The following is a 22044-nucleotide window of genomic DNA, read 5'->3' on the forward strand; positions in this document are numbered from 1 at the left end:
GTCATCAAAAGCTGCCCTTCCATACGTGACACGTGATTGATGAATGCATGATTTTTTTTGCTAACAATTATTGATAGCGATTAACTACCACAAACCAAAATATAAGGAATCATTATGACGATGACAATTTATATAAAAATCTTTAAAGAACTTATTTGGAGAAAATAGTCATCAACTAACTACTTGATATTTTCTCATTCGTATTCGTGCGTTGTAATTCTTTTCACTTGAAAATACAGTAAGAAGATTTTGTAAAGTATTGAATTTGAATGACTTTTTTATAAAATATCATGTGAGAATGGGTCTATTTGTAAAAAATTATTTAATTTATTAAATGTGAAAAAGATATTTGGTTACAACTTCTATCTTAAAAAGATTGCCCTACTTCATTAAACAACACAACAATTATTTGGTGACCACCATGCTTTTGATTTTCACCAGCAGCGATCTAGCCGTATAGATGTGCCCATGTGTTGTGTTCCCCGCGCAAACCTAAGATATTTTTTTCTTCTAATCTAACCCCTCTACACGGGAATTAATAATAGTTTTTATCCCTTTACTAAATATTTAACTCTCCAAGCACGACACGATAATCGGCAACAACACAAGGTACGAGGTCCAACTCCGACACGTGTCGCCACATTTTTCACAAGTCAACATTCTTGTCAGAGAACCGAAACATACTGTGGAAAAGTAAAAGAGCAATTCACCACCGCATTGCCTGACGAACCGCCACGTACTCATTTCTAGAGGAGACCGCAAGTGAGCCCCCACCTGCACAAAAATCTTCCACCAATCCGAATCAATACCCATACATACTTCGCTCCACGTGTCCTGGACCGCATCTTCACCGTCCACGTCTCTCTCTATCAAAATCCAAGTCAGTGGTCTGTGTTACCACGTCTGGCGCGCATCCAACGGCAAAAAACATTTCAACGGCTGAGATGCGAAGCTTGCTTACGTCTCCTTCATTACTAGAAGGTCGCTTGTCGCTCAGCTTTTTGGTGCATATCTGAGGCAGAGAGGCTGGAGGGAGATTGAACAAGAAGAAGCCTTCACTTGATGTTAGAGTCGGGCGGCGAGATGAGACAACAGAGCTTCGTTATCGAAACCAAGAACGGCAGCAGAAAGCGACTCAAAGTACGGCGACTGAAGTACACGTGTCAAACGAAGGTCGAGGTGGAGATCACCGGCGGCGACAAGGAATATGGCTCTTCGGAGTTGAAGAGAGAAGAGAAAGATGTTGGTGTTCCGGTTAAGGTTTTATCTGTGTCATTTTCGTCTACAGAAAACGACATCGTATTGTCGAGTAGTTCCGGTTCCGGATCAGACGAGAGACGGAAAACGAGTGGTCGTGAGAGTTTGGAAATGTTGGGAAGGGGTACGTACGGCGTCGTTTCGGTGCAGGGGAGGAGGAAGGAGATGGAAGATGCAGTGAGAGCTGAGGTAGGGTTTGCGGTGAACGGATCACGTGGGAAGTTTGACTTCTTTGGGGTGTATGACGGGCACGGTGGGGCTGACGTGGCGAGGGCTTGCAGAGATAGGATGCATGAGTTGGTGGCGGAGGCAGTGGAACTGGAAAGGATTAATAATAGTAATAATAATAAGAAGAAAGATCCGGTGGATTGGGATTGGGAGAGGGTGATGGAGGGGTGTTTTGGTAAAATGGATGAGGAGGTGAGCGGGATTGCGGCGGCCAAGACGGTTGGGGCTACGGCGGTGGTGGCGTTGGTGACGGAGGATCAGGTGGTGGTGGGCAATTGCGGTGATTGTAGGGCTGTTTTGTCGAGAGGTGGTGTTGCCTTGGCCTTGTCTAGTGACCATAAGGTAACCGTTACTCCCTCCGTCGTTTTGTAATTTTATATATATTTTTTATACAAAGGAAATTTGTTCATATTAATATAAAAGTAAAGTAGTTAAAATTTATTGAATCTTCATGAACGCATGAACGGAATTTATACCTAACTGTCTCTTACCACGATATGATTCTGCAGCTCGTCTCCATTGATTTAAACTAGTGTACATGCTACATTAAGTAATTATTAATTGAAATTATTGATAAACTCAGATTCCAGTTTTTAATTACTAATTAATCTAGCTGGTTGATGAAGGGAAATATTGTATATTGACACACACAGAAATTCATAAGGAAAATACAGAAAATATTGTGTATGATTAAATTGAATTTAAGTCCTATATAGTATATACATACATAAAGACATTTAAGGCTAAAAGATATATACATACATAAGGACAAGTGTTTGTCTCCCAATAGTGTTCACTGATCTGAAGCCACGTTACGTTTGGCTCTCGTATGTGACAATGCAGCTAGCTAGCTAGCAAGAATATACTTGAGGATTGACTTTGTCCTCCGTATTATATATCAAGTAATTAGTAATTAATTACTGGAAATTTATACTAATCAGTATATATATAAATAATATATGTATAGCCTGAGAGAGTGGATGAGTTGAAGAGAATTGAAGCTGCGGGTGGAAAAGTCATCAATTGGAATGGAAACCGTGTTCTCGGGGTGCTTGCCACTTCCAGATCCATTGGTAAGTATATATATAATTGGGTACGTATTTGAAATTAATTTGTAACCTTTCACTGATTTAGTGATATATTGACATGGTGCAGGTGACAAATACATGAGGCCATACGTGATATCAAAACCAGAGGTGACGGTGACGAAACGAACTGAGGAGGATGAATTCCTCATCCTTGCCAGTGATGGGCTGTGGGATGTTATATCGAACGAGGTGGCATGTAAGGTTGTGAACAAGTGCCTTGATGGAAGAATAAGGAGAATTTCCATACATGAGGAGGATCATCGTCATCATCATGTCCAAAGTCACAGTACGTCTGAGGCAGCAGCTGTCTTGGCTGATCTAGCTATGGCTCGGGGAAGCAAAGATAACATCAGTGTCATTGTTGTCGCCCTATCAAAAACGAGCTAGCGCTACTTTTTTATTTTTTAGTAAATAGAGGCTATATGTATATACTTCATAAGCTCATATTCTTTACCCCTTTATTATTCGTTTTAATTGGAAATGTGAGAACTTTTACCTGTGTGGACTCTGTTGTTAGCTATATATATGCTTCATTTTTTTTTCCATGGAATGTATAATATCTGCAAAATACTTAATTCTTTTTTTTTTTTGGTTTTTTGGTAGTTATACTTATTTCTTGATTGACTAGCAACCAACCTTATATAATATTAAAAAGAAAAAAAGAAAAAGAAGATAAGGCCTAACAGGCAGAAAAACTTGTATCATATGCACAATGCTATTTCCGATTAATAAATTATCACACGTGACATGCGTGATTTATCAGAGATAGTAAAACAGTGATATCCTCATTGCATATAAGTGTTTCTGTTGCATATAAGTGTTTCTGTTAGGACATTATTGAATTTGAGAAACCAAATGTGGTTTTTCTATTCAGAAGATCAGCTCCCTTATAGCTTTTGTTAAAGTATAGAGATGAATTTTGCATTTTTCTTAAAAACAATGGGCCGGGCCCGAAGGCAACACAGATGCATTTCGAGATTAGGGAATAATATTATGATTTCCTTCTTTTATGTTATGAACTTATGATAAGCTAGCTTTATAACATTAGCACTGTTTTTTTTTTTTGTTTTTTTTTTTTTGTTTTTTTTTTTTTCATGAGCTAATTTCATGAGTAAAAGTTTAGGAGGAGATTGGCTACTCTCATCACCAGCGTCAAAGCATATCCACAATCTTAAGTTGAAAGAACTTACGCGTGGCACTCAACTGCCTGCCACCAATATGAATTTATGTAAGAGATTACTGATCATGCATCACTGAGAACTGCTAATAACGAGACTCAAATACTAATAAGACTACACACAATGCATGTATCTTACCAACTGAACCAACACTCATTCGCGTATAACATTAATACTTGAACATACTTATTATATTGATTGAGAACAAGTGCCAAAACAACCCTTTTCTATTATACACGCATGCATGATGCATCGCATCTCCACCACATTTCAGTACTTTGTTTAAATAAAAATAATATTCTTCACTCCTTTAAATATTGAGCCACGTGTTATTTGAATACTTTTTCCTTGTTATCTATGTTTCAACAAGTAGTTATATATGCGGATTATTTGGATTTTCCCGCATCATTATCTAATAAAATTCCCGATTCCATTAAGATTTGTCACATCACTATTTAAAATAAATAGAATTCTACAAATAGCATATATGTTGGAATAACTTTCTAACTTTGGAGCATTTCTACAAAACTGACATTGGTGATCTTAAAACAAACCCAACTTCAAAACCTTATAAAAAAAAGTCCAAAACACTTAATAGGACATCGAGGTAATTTAATAATTAAAATTAAATTCAATAGGGCCCGCTGTTATTTTTTGAGTTTGTTTATATAAATTAAATGGTGTAGGATTTATTTATAGTTTTAGTGCTAAGAATGGGTATATGACTAAATATCTCTTTATTACAAGCATAGTATACTAGGACACGCGTCGTGAAATTGTGACTAGCCATTGTTGAATCAAATAGCATTATTATTTTCAACGTTTGGTGATGTAGTTTGCCAAATTGCCAAGACAGCTTTTATCATTCGGTGCTTTGCTTTGCTAGGGCTTTTTCTTAAGACACGTGTTCATCTTTTGCTCTGCCAATGAAAAGCAATTAAGTTGGTAATTGGTTGTGTCTTATAATTCAAGCTATGCTCTAATTAATAGATTTGATGGATGGCATAACCTACCAAACCAAACCAAATTGTGCTTTTTCTGAATGAATAGAAATACAAAAAGGCAAGGACAATTTTCAAAAAGAAAAACGTGTAACTAACTTGGAATTGATCCGTGAAAGAGACCACTCAACATTTTACATCCAAACGTTGGGTTTCAAATCAACAATCACAAAACACATGGCAGAATAAACAGTAGGGGTTCTTAGATTTAGGTCTAAAACGATTAGCTGTCATTGGGTCTAGTTCTCGTGTTTTTGGTTTTAGATGTAGGTCCTTTAATATTTATTACTTTTTTGTTGTGTCGATTTTACCCTTTAAGGTAAATAAGGAAAACACATTGAAAATCTAAATTTAATGCATTATTTCCTTGAAATTGAATTCTAATTTTGAATTTTGAATTTTTTTTTCCTTGATAATATTCCTAATATATAGATAAAATACAATTTAATCAATAAAAATTAAACTCACATATTATACCAATCGATCAGACAAGCACCCACATTAAATTATGTACATGACATGCAGGTAAATAATGTTAATACATACAGGTATATATGTACTTGCCTTATAGGTATATATGTACCTGCCTTACAGGTAAGTGTTTTTTTCTTGAATTTTCTTAAGTAGTTTTTTCCGGAGGTTCATATTTATATGCATACGTACATGTCTTCCATGGATTTTTATCTCAGTTGAGTTTAAAGATCCATATCAAGATATTATATGAGTTCAATTAGCTGGGCTAGAGGGTATAACTACCTAGACTAGAGGTAATTTATGGATTTAATTACCTGGACCAGAGGTAATTTATGGGTTTAATTACCAGCATACTGCATACGAGATGTATGCATAGGTACCTTACCTATTGTTAAGGTATGAAGTTTTTATGAACTCTTATTACAAATTTGGATGTCGATATACCTTGGGAAAATTTCATAATTCAATAAATAGATTTGCAATTAAATTCAAATCAAATATGATAATTAATATCCTGCAAATCAATAACTTACCAGTTTTAGGAATTCATAATTTACCTTATTTATGTTTTAGGTGCATAACTGGAACAAAAAATAAAAAATAAAAAAAAGTAAATATCAATAAATTGAAATATGCATGTAATCTTATGCGGCGCAAAAGTCAAAGGACTCAAAGTTTGCGTGGATTGCACTCAAAGTCTCTCCTCATAATTGGACTTATGCCAAATTTTGTTCTAGGAAGGAACATAAAAAGAACCAACAACGGCACGCACCCGCTTCACAGCATCGGTTCGAGAGTCGTGAGAGGACTCGAGCACTGCTCCACGGAACTTGAGTGGGTTATATTTCTACATCTTGAAAAATTAAGTGTCAATAATTTTTCGTATCAAACAAAAAATGGGTTTTCAAATTTCCCAATTTATGCATGTATGAAAGCGATGTTTTACTTTGCGAAAACAATGGTGTCCGTCGGGTACAATTGATGGAAACTCAATGGACATGCTGTAATGCAAAAAATGGGGCCACGAAATTGATGATCATCGAAGTCAATAAAATGAAAGCATTTTGGCCACGCTTGTATGTATATAAACAGCCAACACAGTTAGACAAGCATAAAAGCTAGAATCCTGACTGCCGACACATAAATGTGAATGTGATCACAGTCATAGATTGATGCAGACGAAACATATTTAGTTTCTCCCTTTCCATCCCCATTGCATTGCAGAGATGCAAAAATATGCAAATTTACTTGACAATATAATATAGCTTGCATTGAATTGCAGGTAAATATACATTTTTACTTTTAGAAATCCTTTTACCTAAACAAGAGTGGATCATCAAAGATTTCTCTTGTTACCCAAAATACACACACGATCGGTGAACTTGTGGCTCAGCTGAGATATCGTGGTGTCAATTGGAAAAAAGATAACCAAACTATAAAAAGAGCAAAGGATACCATGTCACCACCGTCTTTTACCCTAAAAGGTTTAGTTTCATGATTATCATAAAAACATGTGTGGTGTGGGGAAGATAAAGTTGACACGTCATGATGCCATTTTCCCAACAAAAAAAAATACATAAAGTTGGCCTAAACATGTGTAACACACCATATTATTTAATGTAGAAAAATTCCAACCCGAAGCAGGGATAATCCCAAAAAGTTCAAAAAGTTAAATCATTATCTAATTTTGACCTATTTTTCCTCTTTTCTAATGATTAAGTTGAATGTAAATAGAATGAAAATGATGTCGTGACTAAACTATAGAAATTCCTCGCATAAAATAAAATCAAGAAACATAAACAAAAGCACACGAGAGAATTTTATTCGAAAATGCTGTGTAAAGTGGCTTGGCAAGGAAGTTATTAAAAAATTATTCTACATCACATGTTTTAGCCTAACCCAATTGATTAGCCATTTTCTTAGTTTGCCTCTCCAAACAATAATGTAAATTGTATATGTCCTAATTGGTAGAACATACCATAACAAATTGTAAATAATAATGTTTTGATTACCTAGCATTATACAGTGTTTTTTATTTTATTTTATTTTATAACATGAAGAATGATTTGAATTTGGGATCTATTTCACCATTGAGAAAAGAGAAATATGTTTACTCTTTCAGTATTTCAACATTCGAAAGAGAAATACTTGTTTGATAGCATATCATATTATTAAATTGTAATTTGATTATTAATCCTTTAAAGAATTTGTGTTATTTTTCTAATATATCATATGGGATAATAGCTGAAATTAGAAGACCTTATAAATTCTTACTCGAAATTTTCCTTTTAATTGCATCATGGTGACTTTTCTTCGGGATGTATAAAAGTAAGGTAATTACATTTTCCTTTTCTTTTTTAAGGAAAAAATAGAAAAGTAGCATATATATATATATATATATATTTGGTCTGTACTGGCGTTCTCGTCCAAACCGATATAAGGCAGCAAAGGAAAAGCCAGAGGGAGAGGCAGAGGAAAGATATATCGAGAGACTTCATAGACGGAGAGTGTGAGAGTGTGCGTCTATTTATACAGTTTATACTGTTTCTCGTTTCCCGCTCACTTGAGGCCTCACGAAAACCCAATTTGTCATCAACCTCAGGCAAGATCAATCCTTCTCTTTTCTCTCTCTCTCTCGCTCTCTCGCTCTCTCTGTGTTTCTGCTTCTCTCTCTACATCTATCTGCTGTACGTTTCCCTCTTTATTTCTTTGTAATCTTTTCCCCTCTGCAACTTCTTAAGAAAATAATGTGGCTTTTATTCTCTCTTTTTAGATTTTTAATTTTAAAAATTAATTTTCCTAATTTGTCGAAACAGAGTCGCTCTCTTGGGACTCTCTTTTGTCAATGACTTAAAACCCTAGTCCTTCCGTTTGTTTCCCTGGAAAATCGTGGCCAAGAAAATCGAGTATGTTCCATTTCTTTATCGCGAAGTGTTACCAAAACTTCACTATGTGTTAATTGTTGAAAAAGTCGAAACGTATGCTTCTTTTTTCCAACGGTTGCTCGGCAGCCAAACAGAATTTCAGAAGGGATTAGTGCGATGAATAAGTGGACTTCTATATCAATTTCTTTTTCTTTGAATGCCGTTTCTTGTTTTTGGTACTTGTCGGTACAGAGGATTTGAATTACAAGGTTTACTGTTTGTGGGGTTTTTCTCGGTGGTTAATATGTTTTTATTTGTCCTGACGGTGTTCAGTACTTTACTCTGCGGTGTTTGACTGGAAAGTTTAAAAATAATATATTTTTCTTTGTTGCTGAGGTAATGCTGGAAATTGTATAAACCAGAAATTTAGTTCCGTTTATAAAAATACTATTTGGGACCCATGCTCTTTAATGAATTAAATAGATCTCAGATGATTCTTTCTCTCTTGTGATGGAGGTGCAATCTTTGTTTTCTTGCGTGATTGACGTGTTTAACTCATGATCTAAGTGGCAGATAAAATGGCCTTTTTAGTTTGATATGATTTTGTTCAATTTAGATACAGAAATGGAAAAGATCTTGCATTGATTATGGTTTTAAGCCTAGCGTATTCTCAGTTAAGATTCATTTGCAAATCAAGCTTACTTTAGCAAAAAGATTTCAACTTTCCACTTTTAATTATGAATGTGGATTTAAATTAAACTCCTTTGCTTGGAATCGTTTCTGTGAATGTTCTTCTGGTATGTCGCTTTTTCCCCCTTTGTTGTAGAACAAAACTATGGTCTCATTGTCTGGATTAATCTTATTGTATAACATAGATGCTTTAAGCTGGTGCAACATGAGTGTGTTTATGCTTGTGTGAAAAGTCGTTTTTGATTCTCAAAGACGGTTTTTTTTGTGTGTGTGTGTGTGGATATTTTCTTTTTCCTTATGAATATCTATTGATTGTTAGAGACTGGAGACGGAGAAGAAAAAGATAATATATGGAGGGCGGCGCAGGAAGAGGTTTGGAATGCCAGAAGACTATGGATGGGAAGGCGAGTAACGGGAATGGTTCAGAGAAGGCCATCCCTTCTTGTTGCTTGAAGGCTAGGGCTTCTGCCCCTGAGGCTGAGGCGAAATGTCATTCTACTGTTGTTTCTGGGTGGTTCTCAGAATCCCAGTCTCGCTCTGGTCATTATCTATAATTTTTTTCACCTTTTTAACTCTTCTGTTTCCTAAACAGCAAACTAGTACATAGTCGTGTTAGTTGGTCCAGGAAGGTTGATATCATTGACCCCCTTTGTTTTGTTTTCTTTTTAATTGCAGAGAAGGCTAGTAAGAAGGTTTATTTCAACAACCCAATGTGGCCTGGTAGGCAACTTGCATGCATCTACACTACATATTTCATGTTCTCATTTGTAGTCTTTATATACTTGACACACACATGTTCCAGTTTTCCACTAGTGGATTGAGATTCAAGTTCCCTTTTGTGATGTGCTTTACTGAGGGTCACGACCTCTTGCTCATTTTGTGATTTTTTTCATTGTCGGTATAAATTTAGGAAAACTTGCACATTAGAGGAACCCATTGTGAAATTTACACTGTTTTCCTGTAATCAGGAAAGAAAATGGAACTGAGAAACCTTTATTGCTTAAGTGATATCTTGTATTGACAACTCCATGCTCTGAAATTTTCTCTGGTAACTTGCTGAAGCTTTGGCAATAATTTTTTCTCCCCCTTTCCTCACTATTCATAGTATTTTGCTTCGTTTACGATGTTTACTATTAATGGAACTTGTTTTTGAAAAAAAACTTCATCTCTAACTTGAGATAGTTTCTATGCATCTATTTTGTGTTTGATGTTCATTTTTTTTTTATAGGTGAAGCTCATTCACTGAAAGTAGAAAAGATTCTGTACAAGGGAAAATCAGAGTTCCAAGAGATTTTGGTTTTTGAGGTTTGGGATTCTTGTCTTGGATAGTTACATTTGGTTGTTTATATCACTTGCGTTCCTTCTTTTAATCTTAATTTTCTTATCAATGACGTGTTTACATTTTATGCAGTCCTCAACATATGGAAAAGTGCTTGTTCTTGATGGCATTATCCAGCTGAGTGAGAAAGATGAATGTGCATACCAGGAGATGATAGCTCATCTACCTCTTTGTTCAATTCCTTCCCCCAAGACAGTAATTTTACACTATCCATCCATCATGTTTGTGATTTTGTGTGTGTGTAGAGTCTTGAATCTCTTGATTAGAACCAGTGACCATGAAAACACATGGTTACTACAGTTGGATCGAAATCCAATTGTTTGCATTAATGATACTACGAAATTCAAGGGGCACATAGTTATAATAATTTGACTTGGTTACAACCTGGTGATGGCTCTTTAGTAAATTTTTGTGGCTTAGGAATTTATTGATAGAATTGGGCAGCGTTCATGCCATCAGTAATTTGTGTTGTTATTGATTTCTTATTGTGATTCCAATGCTAAGTTTTATAACATTGTGGATGCAGGTTCTGGTTGTTGGTGGTGGTGATGGTGGGGTTCTTAGGGAGGTTTCTCGCCATCCTTCTGTTGAGCATATTGACATATGCGAGATAGATAAGATGGTTGTAGATGTAAGTGGTGTAATGTATCCCTCTGGGTTTTTAGTTGTAAAGAAATCTGTGCTGACTGGCTGATTATGTTTGTTTGTTTGTTTTTTCTTTCTTTTCTAGGTTTCTAAGAAGTTTTTCCCTCAGTTAGCTGTTGGATTTCAGGACCCTCGTGTCCACCTTCATATTGGTGATGGTAGGTTTAATACTTACTATTTGCTTCTCTATGTTTTATCAAAAGGTTAAGTCAAATTGACGTTGTATTTGGCTGGCTGGCTGTCTCAATCATATCTCGTTTTTATTACATGACAGCTACTGAATTCCTGAGGCATGCACCTAAAGGGAAGTATGATGCTGTAATTGTTGATTCGTCAGACCCTGTAGGTACGTTATGGAAGGCATGTTTCTTCCTGCTTACTGTCCGTGTGCCCCCCTGTCTCTTCCTCACTTAGTCTTGATCTCAATATGGAGTATGAAACTTTTATGATCTTAAGGGGTTAGATACTAGTCTTTAAATGTATGGTTTCCTTTTGATGCAGGTCCTGCTCAAGAGCTTGTAGAGAAACCATTTTTTGAGACAATAGCTAGGGCATTAAGGCCTGGTGGTGTTCTCTGTAACATGGCAGAGAGTATGTGGCTCCATACGCATCTTATTCAAGATATGATCTCTGTTTGTCGTGAAACATTCAAGGGATCTGTCAATTATGCATGGGCGAGTGTTCCTACGTATCCAAGGTAACACTGTTCTTTTTGTTTCTCATGTTAATCTACTCTCTGCCTTTATATCTTGAAATCATTTTCTTACTCCTGAGATTGCTTGTCATGCAGTGGTGTGATAGGCTTTCTGTTGTGCTCAACGGAGGGGCCTCCTGTTGATTTCAAAAATCCAGTCAATTCCATTGAGAAGTTAGAAGGAGCTCTCAAACATAAGAGAGAGCTTAGGTTTTATAACTCCGAGGTAGGAGCCATCTTTTCTAATTTCATCTTACACAGAATTCTGGTATATTGCTGCTATCTTTTGGTGTTGCTTAGATATACAAGATTCTCAGCCATATTTTGCTAAATCTGAATGTTTTAAAATTATTGTAAAGCAAAATAACAGTGTTGTTTGTTTGGCAGATGCACTCAGCTGCCTTTGCCTTGCCTCCTTTCTTGAGGAGGGAGGTGAGCGCTCTATGCCATTCTTCAACCTCAACCCTGCCAAGATGAATCGGCTGAGGAGTAGTTATTAGTAGCAGCATCCGTTGCTTCAGTTTCCTGATAGTCAAAGTGAGTACATGGAAGAAATAGAAGCTAGGTTAATTATTACATTTTTAGTTTTAAGTGTAGATGAGATGGGGGTTCATGAACTCTCTGCCTTTAGAGGCACATTTGGTCGGATTTCAACGTCCTCCAGTAATTATTTGTGGATGAACATATATGAATATCCCTTTGACATTATGTGTTATTGTTAATCTGCTCAGGTGGTGATGGAATAATTATGAATCAGTCGTTAAGTTTTTGATTTATCATAGCTATTTTCTTTTTCCTTCTTTCCTTTCTCTTTGATTGTGTTCGTAATTTGTTTACAGGCCCAGTGGGCCAACAAATAAGCTAGGCCAGGCCCAGTAGGCCATCAAAGGGTGGTCTTCATTGTTCACAGGCCACGGAAAAACCTTTGGTTAATGTCGTACAGTACTGAACAAAAAGTGAAAGAGCACATTTTGGTTACAAGAGGACTTGTCTGCTATAACACAACAAAAGTGAACTGTTGTTCATAAGAAAAATAAAAATAAAAACGAGAGAGCTCCAAGGGAACTAACTAGTAGGGATGCATAATATACCTGATTCTTGGAGTGGAGTTCTCAGCACCACCTGCTGCTGTAGCGGGTTGTCCCTGTCCCTGTCCCTGACGATTGTATTCCCCCAGAGTTGGCATTTGGAGACGACACTAGTCAAGTCCGTAGACATGAGTACAAAGCCTTCCACCTTGGTATGGCATTGCACATTTTGGGTGGAGATGGGAAGTTTTGGTGATGAAGATGATGCCCACTTGAGAAGTTCTTCTCCATAAAACTCACCTTTCGTCTTAACCGAGTTGGTCAGCATTCCACCCGGCATGTACGTCCATATCAAACCTTCTGTAATGAAGAGCATCCAATCAAGTGGTTGTCCCATTCGAACAACTACGCTGTTCTCAGCGTACATAACTGGCTTCAGATAGTCGCAAATCATTTTCAACACCTTTTCATCCATGCCTTTAAGCATTGATACCTATTGTGCATATTAGCTTAATTAGTTATACCGTAATTACATCACTTAGAGAGGGGTACTGAGTGAGGAACATACTTACCTTAGCGTACTCATGCAGAGAAAACGCTTTAGAGATTTCTTGGTATGCCAAGGAAGAATAGAGAACAGCTTCTCCAGATCAGCAACATCTATGTTTTCTTCCAATTGTTGTCTTATGTTTTTCTTGATTTCATTCTTCATATCTTGAGGGGAGATCATTTTTGACCATCCACTCTTCTGTCGCTTGCTCTTTCTTCTTAATCTTCTGTCTTGTCTCCTCCGATTTTGTAGTGGCCAACTGCATAAATGTCTACGTTTCACAATAAACAAACAAACAAACAATTAGGTTAGCTAGCTTCATCGACCAACTCCTCAAATCCTAGCGACAAGGCACATATATTTATGTATAATTGAGAGATTCATATATAATTATACCAACCTGCACATTTCCTGTGAGATATAAAAATAGCAGCAAGCCAATGGTTGAAATAAGAATTGCAAACAAGTTTTCCCACACATACGTACTCGTTGTGAGATTTGTACCAAAGTTACTGCAAAAAAGCAATTCAAGGATGATCAAGAACAAGAAGGTTATAAACAAAACAACGTTTTCAGCTTAATTATTGCTCGACAAAAACAAGATATATATAATTTCTACTACTCATTGTGCACACCTTAAATTTCGTAGTCCCCACCAAAACGAGTAAAAGAACTTCATTGGAAAATTCAATGTCGCCGTGTTTCCAGATTGAAGTGAATCAAGAAACATTCCAAAATCAAATGGTGGTGTAGCATTTGGTGGAAAATTTATAGGACAAAACTCATTTAGAAACGAGGTATTTCTGGGGGTTGTGGTAGGGTCGTCACAGTAAAAAGTAGTCATGCATGATCCTATGCTATGCTTCACTCATGCCCGATTCCATCATGATGTCTCCCGTTGAATAGAAAAAAAGTACCAATAAGCTCCGAGCACCTAATAGACAACATATTAATTACTGACTTACTTTAAAATTAAATCCTCTGCAAATTGACCATGGAGAAGAAAAACTTACATGACTAGCGAGTATGTATAGAAAAAAGTTGAATGCACCTTTGGCCCATAGTCCGGTTTTTGTAAGTTTCTTAGAGGAGAGGTGAATTCAATAAATTCTTGGAAGATATTGGGCAAGAAGAAGGAAACTTAGAATCTTTCTATTATCCAAATATCCAGAGCCTCTCATTTTGAAAAAACCATTCACTAAAAGAACCTGAATATACAAAACATATAAACCTAGTTAAACCTAGCTAACTATATATAAATTTACACCAAAAAACTATAGTTAAAAGTTAACTTTTAATCGTCTTACTTTGTGGGATGGGAAGAAGAGCAAGAACGTCAGTAACAACAGAGCGCCATGAAAAATTTCGAGCAACTGCCTGAGCTTTTGATTCCCAACCGGAGTTTCGGGTTGTTTGTAGCTTGGAGTTCACAGTTGTGAAGGCTTGTCGAATTTGACATATAATATGCACTATGAAAGTGATATCCAAGAGGGACCGCAAAACAAGTGCCACAACCCTCAAATTTTTGTCCATTCCAAGGCACTTGTGATCTTCATCGATGAATGGAATGTAGAAGAACAAAGGGTCCAATGAGACTGCAATCACACATGAAATTACAAATATTTGGTTCCATAATGGAATATTTGCAACAAGTTTATCAAATCTTGGCCTTTCTGAAGCTCCTCCAAGTTGAGTACCGCCCAAAGTGTAAGGTGTTAAGCTGAAACGAAAATGCAAATCAGAAAGGGGAACAAAAACATAACATAACAAAATGTGTCATAAATGAATTGAGACCCGATCGGCGGAGAAACTAACCTTACTTGAATGGTGGGCTGATCATGCAAGTTACTCATAATTTAAACCTCTTTATGTTTGAGAGGATATGTATCAAACTATTTAGCTTCTGAACAAGAATTGAAAATATATATAGAATTGAAAGCAAATGATTTGCAATATGGAAGAGAAGAGTGTTCAATTATAAAGACTTGCGATATTCGATATTAGCTAGCATTATTAATTTGGAATTTTAAAATAAAAGAGATGGGGTGGAATAAAAAACCCAGGGCAATGTGTATATATAAGTGGAGTCTTGTTTGTAGTAGTCGTTGACGAAGAACTTGTCCAAGTCGTTACCCAATATTAAATTCCCTTCCTTCCTTCCTTCCTTCCTACCTTCCTTAAGAGTCGTCCATCCATGCCATACAAATTACAATTAACCTAGCTACGTCGATTATCATTTTTAATTTGCCAGTTGCTTGGTAGAGTTGACAAAGGTGACAAATGCAACAACCGATGGAGGAATTAATGCATAATTTAGGTTCAAATTGTTCTTCTTTATAATAAGGAGGGAGTCAAACTTAATCATGCATGCAAGTTGCTACTTTACTAAAAGCTTGTTGAGGAAAATTTAGAGTACACAACTCTAATTTAGATTTGTTGTTGACAAAACAAGTAAACAATTTATTTGTATTAGACTTACAAAATATTACAACAAGATAACTCTCAAAAGGAAAGACAAATTCTTACAAGGACTCTTTCTCACTTCACTCACACTTCTCATTAGAACTACTTAGCTCTATAGCTCACTCTTATTGTTGACACACTTCACTTCTTGATTGATTGATTACATTGACAAGCTTCATGCCTATTTATAGAGGTAGTAACCGACTTTGACAAAAGATCTTGTAGTTTCTAGGAATTTTTAGGCGGTTTGGTGTTGCTTACTTTGCTGGACTTCACTTGAGAATTCTAGATTGTTCTAGTTTCAATCTGCCAACTTGCTTAGCCACTCCACCGACTTGAGCATTTACTTCAGCTATTGTTTTCTCCTATGTATTATTCTAGATATTTCTAATGGTATTATCACCTTGTTGTTTACACTTCTAGAACCTTGTAGAAATTGCTCCTCAAAATGGGTTGAGCTGGGGTTGATACTTTAACAAAGCTTACAATATATTCTCTTCTTCTTATTTTGGTGTGGATATAAAGTCAATCAAACTCCATAGCTAAGCTGTCTTACAATTTTAAATTCATTAATTAAGCTTCTATAAATATCTTCTCCAAGTATCCCGAAACCATTGACCATAATTTCCAATTAATCTAACAACAACTTCTTTCGTTTGACAAACATTGGTATTTTATTATGTCATGCGCATTTCATTATTTTTTGGGCATAGGGCATAACAAGTTGTTAACCTGGGCCAAGTAATGAGCCAAATGAAGAAATTAAACAAAACAAAACCCAGATTAATCAGTAGATAAATTGGATTGAATTGGAGAAGATGCACGAGGTCTTTATTTGAATTGGAAATTAATACAAACTACGCCTATCTGATCGAATCAGGGGGTGATTAGTTACAGTTACTAAAACAAAACACAACACAACACATGATCAACCTATATACTACGTACATATATTACACAGGGTTCTGACCTAGCGGGCCATGATCAAGGCTTCTCTCCTCCACCTAATGAGAATTAGGGTTATTGTACTTCCACAAGTTTCTGCATTTGTGGACCACAGATTGCAAGTCCTTGGCCGAGAGTGCAAACCCTTCTACGTTTGTATGACATTTGACATTTTCAGTCCAGTTTGGAAGGTTCTTAAAATCGAGAAGGTTACCGGGTGCAGCCCAACTCAGAAGTTGTTCATGTCCATAAAAGTCATCCTTCTTAAGGTTCTTTCGGATCATTACCGGTGGCGAAGCTTTTCCAGCTTGACTGTCATCGCCAGTCTTTAGAATCCACATAGTGCCTTCTGTAATGAAGATCATGCGATCAGCTGGACTACCCGCTTCAGCAAACATGTAGCTCTCGGTGTACGACACTGGCTTCAGATAGTCGCAAATCATTTTCAACACTTTTTCATCCATGCCTCTAAGCCCTGGTAACTGTACACACACACACATATATATTTATATATAGCTTACATTATTAATAATGGATACGTAAAGATGAATAAATGTTTATGTTGAGAGAGAGGTACAGAGAGGTTTAGCAATATACTTCTTTGAGCGCATCCAGACAGAGATGACGTTTTAGAGCTTTTTTAGTATCCCAGGGAAGAACGGCGAACAGATTCTCCAGATTAGCATCTTTGTTATCTTCCAATTTTTGTTTTATGTTTTTTATGATAACTTCCTGCAACTTCTGAGGGACACATTTTCTGGTCATCCACGACTGCAAATCTCTCTGTGTCACAATCATCTTCTGCCTTATCTCCTCCGCTTTTGAAGTTTGCATCTGCATGTACGTCTGTTTCACCACCACAAACAATAAGCTCCACCGATCAGTTCCTAAAATCTTATAGCTACAAGTGAAGCTCAAGGAAGAGTATGCATGATTGAAAAAGAAAATAACAGAGAGATTCTTTAATTGCCAACCTGCACATTTCCGATCAAATACAAAAATATTAGCAAACCAGACACCGAAACAAGAATTGCGAAGCTGATTTCCCATGGATAGTTACTTGTTTTGTCTAGGTTCGTGCCAAAATTACTGCAAAAAAAAAAAAAAAAAAAAACCTTTGTGATGTGAAATAGTAAAAGATGGAACTTATTGTAAGAGAATATATATGCAACAATGCAAACCTTAAGTTTCGCAGGCCCCACCAGAAACAGAAAAATAGTTTCTGTACCAGTTTTTTGGATTCGGTGTTGTGAGACTCAAGGGCAGGTTGAAATATTCCAAAGCCAAAGTCTCCACCTGGAGCGCAAGTTGTATTTAGACCATTTATAAATGACTGCATATCTGTTGCTGTACCGTTATCCCTGTTGCAGTAAAACGTATAATTGCTTGGACAATATGGACCACATATCCGATGCCAACACGAAGTTTCACGTTGAATAGCGAAGAAATACCAAAATGCTCCAAACACCTAATTAATCAAAACACAGTTTATGTTAACAAAGAATAGTAGCTAGTAGTATTTAGTCAATTGAAAAAGAAAACTAGTCCAAGAATATATGAAACTTACATGGCTTGCAAGAATGTAGAGAAAAAAGTTGAATAGACCTTTAACCCATATTCCAGAACTTTTTGTAATTTTTTCAGACGATAGGTATATTCGATAAATCCTTGCAACGTACTGAAGGAGAAGAAAGAAATTCAAAATCTTCCTATTTTCCAAATATCTAGGGCCTCCCATTTTGAAAAAGATGACTACAAGCAGTACCTAGACAAAATAAACAACCAATTCAACTAAGTTAGTAGCTCACACCAATGCAATGATTAATTGTTATCACAAATTAAAAAATATAAAATAAACACTTGAACTTTGTGTTACTTGTGGGACGGGAAGAACAGCAAGAATGTCAGTTATGAAAGAGCGCCATCTCAGCTTTTCCCATATTGCATCAACTTGTTCAAATGAATCGAAAAATCTCGAAACCCAATCGGTCGACTTTGCTGCTGCTTGTTCTTCTTCATTGGGATCCGACTCCTCGGCCACAGCTTTAATGGCTTCACGAATTTGATATACAATATGCACTATGAAGGTGACATCAAAGAGGGACCGCAGAACAAGTGCTACGTTCTTCAACTTGACGTCCATGTCAAGGCACTTGTTTTTCTCATCGATGATTGGTATGTAAAAGAACAAGGGATCTAATGAAACTGCAAGCACACATGCAGTGACAAATATGGTGTTCCACGATGGTTTCAAAAGAAGAACAAGTTTTTCAACGGTCGTTTTCTTCTGGTTTGTTTGTGAAGTAGCATATTGTGGAACTGATGGTGCACTTGCCCGCTTGGGCTGGGGATGAACTGAGTTTGGCCTTCGTCGGAAACTCCCTGTGCTACCGTTGGCTGAATAACCTCGCGGAACGCTGGAAGATATTAAAAAGAAAAAAAAAAGAAAAAGAAAAAATCAAATTACTATTTCAAAAACTGAGATGCAAAAATAGGAAAAGATAAATTTGATTGGAAGAAATTAACTGAGAATGACCTTAGTTGAATTCGCTGGTCCTCCAGGTCCTCCACACTACCAGTATTCATGGTTATGATAAGATTACCGAAATATATTCCAAATGTTTGAAAACCTAATGAAGCTGGAATAGGTAGCTTCTTGAAGCCAATAGGGAACAGAACATTGTTAGATTCAGTTTTATAGACTTACTGTTAGCTTGAAAGCAATAGATGTTGGAAGTGTGAAAGCAAGAAATATTAGCTTGACTTGTGGAGACTTTGGGAGGCTGCTGATGTTAGCTAGACCAGTTGTAGGTTGATGGGGATGGCTTGACTTTGATTAGATTAGCTACTGCAATTCCACACCACTTGTAATTAATATTGAGCTTGCTTAACAAGCCTTCTTCTTGTATATATATCCTGCTGTATGTATTACAAAATAATCAATGAAAACTGAATACAAGTTGAAAACTAGAAAAATTATCTTCTCTCATTCTCATATTCTCCCATAGTCTCATATTTGACACTTACCTGCACGCATCAGCTCAACTCAACATGCAATAATATAATTAGGAAATAAAATGAGAGACTTGCCTTTGTAGTTGACGAAGAACCAGCGATAACTATGTAGTCTTTTCTTAATATTTTCTTCCTTAGTTAATTCTTTGCCAACCATAGACTTGTCCGTTCTTAGTCTTTTCCTAATTGCCTTTGTAGTTTTTATTTTTTATTTTTACACAAGTAATATTGGGAGAGACGGCGTTTTCTTTACGCATAGTTTTTGCTAGTTGCTAACTTTTTTCAAGGTGACAGCTGACAAATCAGCAACTGGAAAAGAAAAACTGTATTCCAGTATAATACTGGCAAGTTGCTGATTGACTAAGATCTTAGTCAATTAACTTCGTCGCGTACGTCAATGTATAACAACTTGTGGTTGGAATCGTTCCTGGGTCTGGATGAGGATATGTATCAAACTATTTAGCTTCTGAACAAGAATTGAAAATATATATCGAATTGAAAGCAAATGATTTGCAATATGGAAGAGAAGAGATGTTCAATTATAAAGACTTGCGATATTCGATATTAGCATAATTAATTTGGAATTTTAAAATAAAAGAGATGGGGTGGAATAAAAAAAACCAGGGTATAAGTGGAGTCTTGTTTGTAGTAGTCGTTGACGAAGAACTTGTCCAAGTCCTTACCCAAGTCCTTGTCCAAGATTAAATCTTACCCAAGATTAAATTCCCTTTGTTGACGAAGAACTTGTCCAATTCCCTTTGTTGACGAAGAACTTGTCCAACTCCTTACCCAAGTCCTTGTCCAAGATTAAATTGTCACGACCCAACTCCCCTAGCACGATATTGTCCGCTTTGAGCCCCCCTCTCTGCCCTCACGGTTTTGTTTCTGGGAGCTCACGAGCAACTTCCCAGTGGATCACCCATCCTGGGATTGTTCTAGCCCCCAACTCGCTTAACTTCAGAGTTCCTATGACTCCGAAGCCAGTGAGCTCCCAAAAGGCCTCGTGCTAGGAAGAGAAGTGCCCATACATTTAAAGCACTTCACCTTTCCCTCCCCGAGTGATGTGGGATTGCTCACCGTTCTTGTTTCCCCAAGACACGGGTCTTACAATCCATCCCCCTTGGGGCCCAACGTCCTCGCTGGCACACTTCCGGTTGGGGTCCGGCTCTGATACCATTTTGTCACGACCCGACTCCCATAGCACGATATTGTCCGCTTTGGGCCCCCTTCTCTGCTCTCACGGTTTTGTTTCTGGGAACTCACGAGCAACTTCCCAGTGGGTCACCCATCCTGGGAATACTCTAGCCCCAACTCGCTTAAGTTCGGAGTTCCTAAGAATCCGAAGCCAGTGAGCTCCCAAAGGCCTTGTGCTAGATGGAGGCGGGCACGTACATATAAGGTACATCACCCCCTCTCCGTTGGTTGATGTGGGATATTACAATCCACCCCCCTTAGGGGCCCGACGTCCTCATCGGCACACTCGCACCACACGGCAGAGTGGCTCTGATACCAAATTCAAATTGACAGGAACCGCCCCGAATTCCTCGGAACTTGAGACGAATCCTGTGGAAATTCCGACATCACACCGATGCCGGGCTCACTTACTAAAAATTTAGCCTCTTTTTCAAATTAAGGGAAAAGAGCACGAGACTTTCTGCCAAAATTTCGGCAGAGTCTCCCCTGTAAATTGAACATTCCCCAAAAATTCCAACCTGCATAAAACACATTTAACAATACCAACCTGCAGCATGCACAATATAAACTCAGGCAATTCATCTAATTGGCCTCCGGCCTTCAAATATTCCGAAACCAAACTACCAATTTGTCACGACCTAACTCCCCTAGCACGATATTGTCCGCTTTGAGCCCCCCTCTCTGCCCTCACGGTTTTGTTTGTGGGAGCTCACGAGCAACTTCCCAGTGTGTCACCCATCCTGGGATTGCTCTAGCCCCCAACTCGCTTAACTTCAGAGTTCCTATGACTTCGAAGCCAGTGAGCTCCCAAAAGGCCTCGTGCTAGGAAGAGAAGTGCCCACACATTTAAAGCACTTCACCTTTCCCTCCCCGAGTGATGTGGGATTGCTCACCGTTCTTGTTTCCCCAAGACACGGGTCTTACAATCCACCCCCCTTGGGGCCCAGCGTCCTCGCTGGCACACTTCCGGTCGGGGTCCGGCTCTAATACCATTTTGTCACAACCCGACTCCCCTAGCACGATATTGTCCGCTTTGGGCCTCCCTATCTGCCCTCACGGTTTTGTTTCTGGGAACTCACAAGCAACTTCCCAGTGGGTCACCCATCCTGGGATTACTCTAGCCCCAACTCGCTTAAGTTCGGAGTTCCTAAGAATCCGAAGCCAGTGAGCTCCCAAAGACCTCGTGCTAGATGGAGGCGGGCATGTACATATAAGGTACATCACCCCCTCTCCGTTGGTTGATGTGGGATATTACAATCCACCCCCCTTAGGGGCCCGACGTCCTCGTCGGCACACTCGCACCACACGGCAGAGTGGCTCTGATACCAAATTCAAGTTGATAGGAACCGCCCCGAATTCCTCGGAACTTGAGACGAATCCTGTGGAAATTC

General features: G+C 37.7%; 3 protein-coding genes and 1 pseudogene across 9 annotated transcripts; 2 read left to right on the forward strand and 2 right to left on the reverse strand.

Moving 5' to 3' along the window:
* Window positions 1-970: 970 nt before the first annotated feature.
* LOC110767150 (protein phosphatase 2C 51-like) lies at window positions 971-3116 on the forward strand. The gene is made up of 3 exons (XM_021970603.2): window positions 971-1827; window positions 2453-2558; window positions 2641-3116. Exons 1-3 carry the CDS (start codon window positions 1063-1065, stop codon window positions 2958-2960), a joined length of 1191 nt encoding a protein of 396 aa, XP_021826295.1. The 5' UTR covers window positions 971-1062; the 3' UTR covers window positions 2961-3116.
* Window positions 3117-7633: 4517 nt separating this feature from the next.
* Window positions 7634-12258, forward strand: SPDS3 (spermidine synthase 3). 6 transcript variants are annotated; one of them, XM_088249110.1, is made up of 12 exons: window positions 7634-7913; window positions 8043-8132; window positions 9100-9320; window positions 9456-9500; window positions 10009-10085; window positions 10192-10314; window positions 10646-10750; window positions 10850-10922; window positions 11039-11110; window positions 11266-11461; window positions 11555-11684; window positions 11846-12258. In XM_088249110.1, exons 3-12 carry the CDS (start codon window positions 9131-9133, stop codon window positions 11933-11935), a joined length of 1101 nt encoding a protein of 366 aa, XP_088105236.1. In that variant the 5' UTR covers window positions 7634-7913; window positions 8043-8132; window positions 9100-9130; the 3' UTR covers window positions 11936-12258. The 6 variants fall into 6 exon arrangements, with proteins under 6 accessions (XP_088105236.1, XP_021826298.1, XP_088105237.1 ...); XM_021970606.2 differs by having other exon boundaries at window positions 7634-7828; XM_088249111.1 differs by lacking the exon at window positions 8043-8132.
* Window positions 12259-12349: 91 nt separating this feature from the next.
* Window positions 12350-14970, reverse strand: LOC110767152 (cyclic nucleotide-gated ion channel 1-like; annotated as a pseudogene). Its single transcript, XR_015833843.1, has 6 exons — window positions 14852-14970; window positions 14344-14756; window positions 13437-13548; window positions 13055-13307; window positions 12550-12979; window positions 12350-12403 (listed from the first exon to the last, which is right to left on the reverse strand). The product of XR_015833843.1 is annotated as a cyclic nucleotide-gated ion channel 1-like (transcript).
* Window positions 14971-16303: 1333 nt separating this feature from the next.
* Window positions 16304-19130, reverse strand: LOC110749638 (cyclic nucleotide-gated ion channel 1-like). Its single transcript, XM_088247985.1, has 7 exons — window positions 18981-19130; window positions 18321-18861; window positions 18012-18209; window positions 17626-17912; window positions 17419-17533; window positions 17042-17290; window positions 16304-16926 (listed from the first exon to the last, which is right to left on the reverse strand). The coding sequence occupies exons 1-7, from the start codon at window positions 19028-19030 to the stop codon at window positions 16504-16506; spliced, it is 1863 nt and encodes a 620-aa protein (XP_088104111.1). The 5' UTR covers window positions 19031-19130; the 3' UTR covers window positions 16304-16503.
* Window positions 19131-22044: the final 2914 nt, after the last annotated feature.

The sequence above is a fragment of the Prunus avium genome, chromosome 2 (assembly GCF_965620075.1).
Source record: "Prunus avium chromosome 2, drPruAviu1.hap1.1, whole genome shotgun sequence".
Classification (NCBI taxonomy): Eukaryota; Viridiplantae; Streptophyta; class Magnoliopsida; order Rosales; family Rosaceae; genus Prunus; species Prunus avium.